This window comes from Babylonia areolata, chromosome 18 (genome assembly GCF_041734735.1).
Source record: "Babylonia areolata isolate BAREFJ2019XMU chromosome 18, ASM4173473v1, whole genome shotgun sequence".
NCBI classification, from domain to species: Eukaryota; Metazoa; Mollusca; class Gastropoda; order Neogastropoda; family Buccinidae; genus Babylonia; species Babylonia areolata.
In genome coordinates, this window is record NC_134893.1 from 22,094,337 (window position 1) to 22,104,336 (window position 10,000).

Sequence of the window (10,000 nt, forward strand, 5' to 3'; positions counted from 1 at the left end):
ATTTTCTGCGTTTGTTTCTTTTTTCACGCATCAGCATACCATGGAAGCCTGTAAACTGCCCAGGGATGAATGGGTTAATTAATAATCAACAACTTGGCATTGTACAGATCACAGGGCTGGACACGGGGCAAGCTCTACCCGTTCCCCGTGTCGCCGTGGGTGACCATTTGTGTCAGGTAGTGGCAGAGGTAGGCGGGAGTCACGTTGCACACCCGTACCACGATTTCCTGGATGGTCGGCGCTCGTGCTGCCGCTCCTCCTGCACGTGAACATCGGTGCTCTTATTACCTGGTCTTTGTCCTGTCTTTGTCTGTCTGTCTGTCTCTGTCTGCCGGTCTGTCTGTCTGTCTCTGTCTGACTGTCTGCCTGTCTGTCTGTCTGTCTTTCTTTTTGGCCTTCATATGAATGAAAATATCGTTATTGTTCCCTCTCTGTGTGTGTGTGTGTGTGTGTGTGTGTGTGTGTGTGTGTGTGTGTGTGTGTGTGTGTGTGTGTGTGATTTATTTCTTTTTGCTTCGCAGATAACACAACTTCATGAAACTTTGGAAGGGTGAGTAACTTCCCTCACATGCTTTAACTTGTTTTGTTGTTGTTTTTATTCACGTGTGTAAACAATGTATGTAATAACCCGGTACGCACGCACACACACACATGTACGCACGCACGCACACACACACACACACACACACACACACACACACACACACACACACACACACACACGGGATGTTGGTGATGGGAAGATAGAAATGTGATGATAGAAATGATAATAATCCAAATAATAATAACAATATCATTTATTTTCAGTCTAATATCATCATCTTAGATGAACAGACTATAAATAAACAAACGAAACGAACGGTGATGGGAAGAGGGGATTCGTGCGGGGGGATGGGGCGGGATGCGCGTGTGGCGGAGGGGGGGGGAGGGGGGTATGGGGGGTCGGTGGTGGGAGGGGACATCATTGAACAGTTTCTTTTGTGGTTTTTCCTCGAGTTTCTTGGAGTGGTCTGCATGTTTGAAAAAATGGCACGTTTCTTTTCGTGAAAACTGTGTGTAAATGGGAAATCGGCGTCTTGTTTCTTGGTCCATTGGTGAACTCTTGTCAAGAAACAGTTTTTCGTAAAACACACGTTCGATTATGTTGTGATTTTTGTTTGTTTGTTTTTTTTTTCGTTATTTTTTGTCAATTTTGTTTTTTGTGAGCTGCAGTGTTGAGCTCTTCTTGTAATCCGACAATGATTCCTGTATTTGTATGCAGCTGCTTGGTGAGAATACGTAGTGGTAGTATAGATAGTATGGGGACGTTAAACTGCTTATTCAGAAATGTATTCTTCATTATGGGGTTCATAGGAAAAAACGTAACTTCTCATACAGAAAATGTATAGTATTTCTATTGCCTGTCTGAAATGTCAAGATCTTAGAAACGCCCATAACAGGCGTGATCTTTTCCAATACTTAAAACAAAAATCACATTCTATATACTGTTTGCAAGACACCTACTTCGATGAAAAAAAAAATAATACAAACACTAATTTCAAACGAGTGGGGTTACGATTTTGCTTCTTTTAAGTCAAATGCGCGGGGTGTATGCATTCTTTTCAACAATAATTTTCAATTTAGAATGAAAAAGATTCAAAGGGACAGAGACGGAAACTTCCTGATGGTTCTATTCAACATACTGCTGGTCAATGTATACGGTCCAATCAGAGACAATCCTGAATTATATGAAAAAAATAGAAAATCAAATGAAGAACTTTAAAACTCAAAACGTTTTAGCAGTAGGAAACTGAAATCTGGTCTTAGATCCCTCTACTGATTATGACAACTACAAAAAATAATCCTAAATCCCAAGAGAAGGTACAAAGCATGATGGAGGAACTAGGTTTAGTTGATACATGGAGGGAATATTACCCAGAAAGTAGAATACATACTTGGCATAAATCTACTCCTTTGAAACAAAGTAGGTTGCACCTTCTTGCTTTCTGAATATCCTTATTTTGCAGTGGAAGATTCCGATATTCTGTATGGATACCAATCTGACCACTCAATGGTGGCTTTAACTTTAAAATTCGGTTAACTCTCTCCATACGAACGGCGAAAGAGACAACGTTGACAGCGTTTCATCCCAATTACCATCATCAAAATATTGCAAGCGGAACGCTCTTTTACTGAAGAGGTGAATGTTGACAAAGAATACCACAGTTCTGACGACGGAAGCTAAAGATTGGGTCATTCAGACACCCACTAGACATCCGAGGGGTCTGTGTAGAGGAGAAGAGAGGACTGGCCGTACTGAGTGAGTTAAAAAAAAAAAAAGTCGCTCATAAGACATGCTGGAAGTTTAATAGTTCGCTGCTGAAGGATAAGCAGTTTGTTGATAAAATTAATTAACTAATTGACAGTGTTGTTGAAGAATATGCAGCAGTACATTACGATAAACAAGATATAAAGAATATTCCATCATCCGAATTAGAGTTCGCTGTAGCTGATGACGTGTGTTTTTTTTTAGACATTTTTACTGATGAAAGTGAGAACAAAAACAATAGAATACGCATCATGGAAGAAGAAAAAAATACTGGAGAAAAGTAACGCAGGATCGAAAATGAAACAGAGGCACTTGAAAGACTAAAGTAACCATCAGAGAGCAAACTGCAAAAAGTAATCATGGTAATGATCCTGCAGACCTCATGGCAGAGAATATCTTCTACAATGAAAAGTTTAAGATCGATAATAAAACAATAATATTCAATAACTGGTTGGATGTAAATGTGAATCGTGTTGCCGATCTGACCTATCCCGACGAGACTTACATTAACTACAAACAGTTTAGAAATGCTCACGATATTCAGGTAAATATTCTACATTTCCTAGGAAGCCTTCGCGCGATTATATCGTACGACAATAGAATGGGTATTAGCCTATGTGGTAGTGAGGTCAGAAATACATGAAAATCTCAGAGCATAATTGGGAGTGTTAAGAAAGGGACACAAATATACTACAACATCTTGGTTGCCGATAAGATCCTAGCAAACTGTTGCAATAAGTGGTGAAATGAAATAACTAATGATATCACTTGGAAAACCACTTTTCATGAAAAAAAAGGGAAATCAAGCTTGAATGTTATCAGATCAGATAACTGCATAGAATACTGGCTACAAGTATCATCCTACATAAGATGGATTTAGTTGGCAGCGATAAATGAACATTTTGCAGTGTGATGCTAGGGAAACAACTGAACATTTGTTTTGGTCTTGTCACAAAGCTATAAACTTTTGGAACATTTTGCAAGTTTTCTTAAATAACTGTGATATTATAAACAACATGAGATTCACAAAGGAACTTGTGATATTTGGCTGTGACAGTACACTGACGATGTACTTGACTATATAATATGTGCCAAGGTTTACCTGCATAAATGTATGATATATATTATATATATATATATATATATATATATATATATAGTGTAATAGGAAAGACAGTTTATTCTCACCCTAACACGTGGAGTTCGAATCTGCTGTTAGGACTTTTTTTTCCTTTTTCTTTTAACCCGAAGCTTTATAATAACAAATACAGAACACATTTTAACGATTATATTTTTTTTTATGTGTATCACAACTGAGTCTTGAAGGCCTTGCCTCTCTTGTTATGTTATTCATTTATTTACCTTTATTCACATTAAATTTTGGTCCACATAAACTTTGTTGCCTTTTCTTTTTCTTTTTTTTTTAATTTTAGTTTATCATGTTTAATTGTAGGTCTTTTTGTTTTAGGCATGTGCACAATTATTCGGATAGGAAGCTCAGTTGGTGATTCTGGCACACGAAACGTTTGAATCGCACAAGCACCATAGTCTTCAAACTGTCATCTTTATATCAGTTTGAACGTGTGTGTGTGCGCGCGTGTGTGTGTGTGTGGAAGGGGGGGGTGGGGCTGGGGGTCGGGGGGCATGTATATACGCCAAATATACAAAATCTCATGAAGCTTTGTCAAATATTTTATTCATTATCTTACATGAGGAACGATGAAATTGTGAATGCTATGCCATTATCTTTTGTGCACGCCACGCCGCACTAACAGAGATGCACATACAGTAGACCATTGAAAAACCGCAGACATTTCTTTCACAATCACTGAAACAGTGTGTCCGTGATCACGCTATCACACAGACAAATGTTATCTGGAGAATTGAATTAAACTTCCTGGACTAAAAAAAAAAAAAAAAAAAAAAGAAAGAAAAAAAAGTAAAAGAAAAATAGAGCAGAAAAAAGTTCCTGCTTTTGATACCTGTTCCCTGATTATTGTTGTTGTTGTTGTTGTTGTCGGCACGTGGTGGCCGTGTGGGGTTGACCACCACACGTTCACGGTCTTGGGATGACGGACAGTCAGTGGGATCTCCTCGCCTGTGGTCACACAGCGCCGGACGGTCAGGTATTGTGGTGTATTCTGTTGAGGTGTTGTGTTGTGTTGTATTGTATTGTACTGTATTGTTTTGTTTTAGTTTTGCTTTTGCATGGTTTTGTATTACGTTGCGTTGCATTGCGTCGTATCGCGTTGCGTTGTATTGTATTGTATTGTATTGCATTGCTTTGACGGGCGCAACAGCCGAGTGGTTAAAGCGTTGGACTTTCAATCTGAGGGTCCCGGGTTCGAATCTCGGTAACGGCGCCTGGTGGGTAAAGGATGGAGATTTTTCCGATCTCCCAGGTCAACATATGTGCAGGCCTGCTAGTGTCTGAACCCCCTTCGTGTGTATACGCAAGCAGAAGATCAAATACGTACGTTAAAGATCCCGTAATCCATGTCAGCGTTCAGTGGGTTATGGAAACAAGAAGATATCCAGCATGCACACCCCCGAAAACGGAGTACGGCTGCCTACATGGCGGGGTAAAAACGGTCATTCATGAAAAATCCCACTCGTGTACATACGAGTGAACGTGGGAGTTGCAGCCCACGAACGAAGAAGAAGAGGAAGAAGTGTTGCATTGCTTTGCAATAACGATAAACCGAGGTCCCATGTGCAGCACGCACTTGACGCACTGAAAGAGAACCCATGGCAACATCAGTGTTGTCCTCTGGCTAAATTATGTAGAAGAAATCCACCTTGATATGTACACACAAGTATAATAATAATAATAATAATAATGGATACTTATATAGCACACTATCCAGATATCTGCTCTAGGTGCTTTACAAAAACGCTTTGTTAACATAAAACATTACATCTATGTTACATACACACACCAAAATATGACTACACACACACACACACACACACACACACACACACACACACACACACTGCGTACATACATTTTAACAATACATGTGTATCTAACAGCTACCCTAACACATACGCACACATAGGCAGGCACAAACTTACATAAACGCTAATCAAGCACATACGCATGCTTACAGGCTCTCTCTCTCTCTCTCTCTCTCTCTCTCTCTCTCTCTCTCACACACACACACACACACACACACACACACACACAGTGTTTTTTGTATATGTGTATGTACGCAAGGCCTGACTAGCGCATTGCTCTACGCTGCTGGTGAGAATCATCTGCATGGCAGATGTGGTGTAGCGTATATTGATTTGTCCGAACGCTGTGACACCTCCTTAGAAAACTGAAACTGAGGAATTTCACTGCATTATATTGCATTGCATTGCATTGCATTGTATTCTGTTGTCCTGTATTGTTTTACTTCTTGTCACAATGGATTTCTCTATGTGACAATCAGTCAGACTGCTCTTCCCGGCACCCGTGTAGATTTTATCACCTTCTTGTTTCTGGCTGCAAGTGTAAGTCGTTTTGCTATCAAACCGAATTTTCTTACATATTTTTGCCAGGCCGCACACACACGAGAGCTAGGTGCTTGTTGAACACGGGGACATCTTTTGATATTCTCATCCGAAAGACCAATGATTCCCCACGTTAGTCTTTATGCTTTTGCAAACTGATTACCAAGATAAACTATCCTCCCGCCTAATCTCCGTGCCATTTCTATGAAAGAGTAAGTCTTAACGTTTACCCCCACGCCCCGGTTCATTCAAGGATCAACATGACATAAAAGAATTCCCCGTGATTTATTTCTTGCGGTAGCAAAATACCAAGAAAAAAAAATTACTGTAATCAAGCACATAAGCATGCTTACAGGCTCTCTCTCTCTCTCTCTCTCTCTCTCTCTCTCTCTCTCTCTCCATTGTATTTCTTCGAAACATTCACATGAACAAATGCATATAAAAAAGGTCTATATGTCGATGATGAACCAACCAGACACAATTGAAAATCCCTGGATACAATTTGTAAAGAATATTCTTCACAATGTAGGATTAGGTCATGTTTGGAATAATCAGTCGACATTTAGTAACAGCAGACTTAAATTTACATTACGCCAACAACTAAGAAATAGATATGTACAATTCTGGAAACAGAGAAAAACTGAATACAGCAGATTAGACTACTACAACAAAATTAAAAGAAACGATTATCAAATTGAGAAGTATCTAACTGATAAAATCGATCCTGCTCACAAACAAGCTCTTTGTCAACTCAGAATAAGCGCACATTATTTTAACATCGAACGAGGAAGATATGCAAACATTCCCAGAGAAGAGAGGTTATGTGCTATATGTGAAGTTGTTGAAGATGAATTACATTTCTTAGATACGTGTATCTTATTTCATAATTTGCGAAACCATCTAATCACAACTATACAGCAGTATGATCATCAATCAAATGTGATCTCTAGAAAAATACAAAACAATATCCTAAAACCAAGTGATTTATTCACCTGCGATGACTGTCAAAAAACACTCGCCAACTATGTATTTCAGTGCATGCGTATTAGATGACCGTTTATTTCTTTGTTCCCTTTGTTCTTTGTTGTGTCTATTAATCCTTCGGGATTTTATGACAATAAATGAAGTCAAGTCAAGTCAAGTCAAGTCACACACACACACACACACACACACACACACACACACACACACACACACACACACACACACACACACACACACACACACACACACACACACACACACAGAGTGGGGGAGGGGGGGTTGTGGGTTTTTTTTGTAAACTGTACTAGTTTTTGTTCAGCGCTGATCACATAAACAATCAAAAAAACAAAAAAGCGTTAGGCTTGGCAAGCTCTGTGTACATCAAACATACATCATCTATATACTTCAAGACTTTACCTGAGAGGATCGACCACCTTGAAGATCCTGCCGTCGGCACGTTTAGGGCGGCTGGACGGACTGGTCAGCATGTATACCTCCCCTGCAGGGGAAAAGGGGACACAGTTATTTCTTCGTTATATATCGACTTCAGAAAGATGCCGGAAGGCGCGTGCGTGCAGACACACTGACACGGCTTGCAAATGTGCGGAAATCAAGCTTCAAAGGTTCAGTGAAAGATTCGGATTCGGATGATTTATTCGACGGGCGCAATAGCCGAGTGGTTAAAGCGTTGGACTGTCAATCTGAGGTTCCCGGGTTCGAATCACGGTGATGGCGCCTGGTGGGTAAAGGGTGGAGATTTTTACGATCTCCCAGGTCAACATATGTGCAGACCTGCTAGTGCCTCAACTCCCTTCGTGTGTATATGCAAGCAGAAGATCAAATGCGCACGTTAAAGATCCTGTAATCCATGTCAGCGTTCGGTGGGTTATGGAAACAAGAACATACCCAGCATGTACCCCCCCGAAAACGGAATATGGCTGCCTACATGGCGGGGTTAAAAACGGTCATACACGTAAAAGCCCACTCGTGTACATACGAGTGAACGTGGGAGTTGCAGCCCACGAACGCAGAAGAAGAAGAAGAAGGATGATTTATTCATTTGCCCCTCACGCGAAGGGGTGCAGTATACAACATTATAAAGCACACAAGTTTACAAGGTGAAACTGTTGTCAAAAGTTAGGTTCAGCGAGAGAGAGAGAGAGAGAGAGAGAGAGAGAGAGAGATGGATACGGATACGGATATGGATAATCAAAATTGGTTCTTTAGGCCATAGCCCACTGTAAAGGGATAAACAAACATATGTTGCGTTGCACCTATTTGAACAGACACGAAAAACAGAAAATCACATAAGATAACATTTACAATAGCAAAACATAAAGTGGATTTTGCAGTTTCTGTAGATTCGAATGCTCATCATTTTGCCGCTTTGAAGACATCAGCAAACTCAGCATAAATTTACAGGTCGTCGGTAAAATATATTTTTCTTTAATCTCTTCAAGAACTGGATAGCTCAGCACAAAATGTACTTCGTCTTCTGGGTTTTTTTTGTTGTTGTTTTTTTATTGTTTTTTTCTCCACAGCATAAAGGGCAAATCAAGTCACTATCATTAGGTTTCCTGTGTCTGTAATGATGTGTTGTCAAACCCGACACATCCGACCTAACGCTTGTAGTTATAATTCTCAAATATCTGTCCATGTTTATCGTCAAATACGGTTTCATATCATGAAGGCTGCGAAAACAATTCCATGCATACTAAATATATGACCGATTCGAAGACAGACAGACAGAGAGAGAGGGAGATACGGATATAAATACGGATACGGATATGGATAATCAAAATTGGTTCTTTAGGCCATAGCCCACTGTAAAGGGATAAACAAACATATGTTGCGTTGCACCTATTTGAACAGACACGAAAAACAGAAAATCACATAAGATAACATTTACAATAGCAAAACATAAAGTGGATTTTGCAGTTTCTGTAGATTCGAATGCTTCGTGCAGGAAGACGGACAAATTCCACTCATCATTTTGCCGTTTTGAAGACATCAGTAAACTCAACATAAATTTACAGGCCGACGGTAAACGTATTTTACTTTAATCTCTTCAAGATCTGGACAGCTCAGCACAAAATGTACTTCGTCTTCTGTTTTTTGTTTTGTTTTGTTTTTGTGTTTTTTTTGTTTGCTTGTTTGTTTTTTTTGGGGGGGGGGTTGTTTGTGTTTTTTTTTCTCCACAGCATAAAGGGCAAATCAAGTCACTATCATTAGGTTTCCTGTGTCTGTAATGATGTGTTGTCAAACCCGACACATCCGACCTAACACTTGTAGTTATAATTCTCAAATATCTGTCCATGTTTATCGTCAAATACGGTTTCATATCATGAAGGCTGCAAACAAAATTCATACTTACTAAATCTATGACCGATTCCAAGAGAGAGAGAGAGAGAGAGAGAGAGAATATGCCTGATGTCAACTTTCTTTCATATTTTAAATATAGTTTATTTATGTTGACAATTACGTTGTAACAATCATAATTACAATGTTTTTAAAGTTAATATGTGAAATGATTTTATTTGAAAACATATGTTTATCACTCCTGTTTAATCAAGTAATGTTTAATGTTGTTTCCGCGCGCGTGTGTATATGCATGTGTGAGCTGGTTGTCTGGTTGTGTTTTGCCGTACATGATGCAGTTTATCTTTGTGAGATAAGTTATTCTTATCTTAATCATAATCAGTGTGCAATATAGTATGTTATGCCCACAATCATAATTATTCAATATAATGTTGCTTTTTGTTTTGTTTTTAAATATCTTGAAATATGGCCTGCAATGTGTGGAATGAATGTACAAAACAGTGTATGTGATATTTTGACATCTGTGTCTTCGTTATAGTGTTAATAACTGTTGTTTTCTACAGTGATGGTCTGATGGTCTCCATGTTGTTTACTTGTGTTCATGCGCCTGAACAAATTTCTGTAATTGGAGATAATAAAGTTATTCTTATCACATCTCTCTCTCTCTCTCTCTCTCTCTCTCTCTCTCTCTCTGTGTGTGTGTGTGTGTGTGTGTGTGTGTGTGTGTGTGTGTGTGTGTGTGAGATTGAGAGAGACTCTTGACGCTTGACGCATGACGCTTGACGCTTTGACACTTAAATGTCCTTGGCCGTGAGGCCCTCACGACATGGGTAAATGCGTCAACATACCTTCATTGTGTAATAAACCATTATAGTAAACGACTGAGAG

The 10,000-nt window shown here is 39.4% G+C and overlaps 1 protein-coding gene across 3 annotated transcripts in view; it reads right to left on the reverse strand.

The window, feature by feature from the left end:
• LOC143292566 (HHIP-like protein 1) overlaps window positions 1-10,000 on the reverse strand; it is a 27,031-nt gene that overhangs the window by 763 nt on the left and 16,268 nt on the right. For all 3 annotated transcript variants that reach the window (XM_076602982.1, XM_076602983.1, XM_076602981.1), the window contains exons 10-12: window positions 7,211-7,292; window positions 4,291-4,406; window positions 1-259 (exon numbers count right to left, since the gene is read on the reverse strand). The exon at window positions 1-259 is cut by the window's left edge and continues 763 nt beyond it. In XM_076602982.1, coding sequence (XP_076459097.1) covers window positions 135-259; window positions 4,291-4,406; window positions 7,211-7,292 — 323 coding nt within the window. In that variant the 3' untranslated portion in view covers window positions 1-134. The remainder of the gene's footprint in view (window positions 260-4,290; window positions 4,407-7,210; window positions 7,293-10,000) is intronic.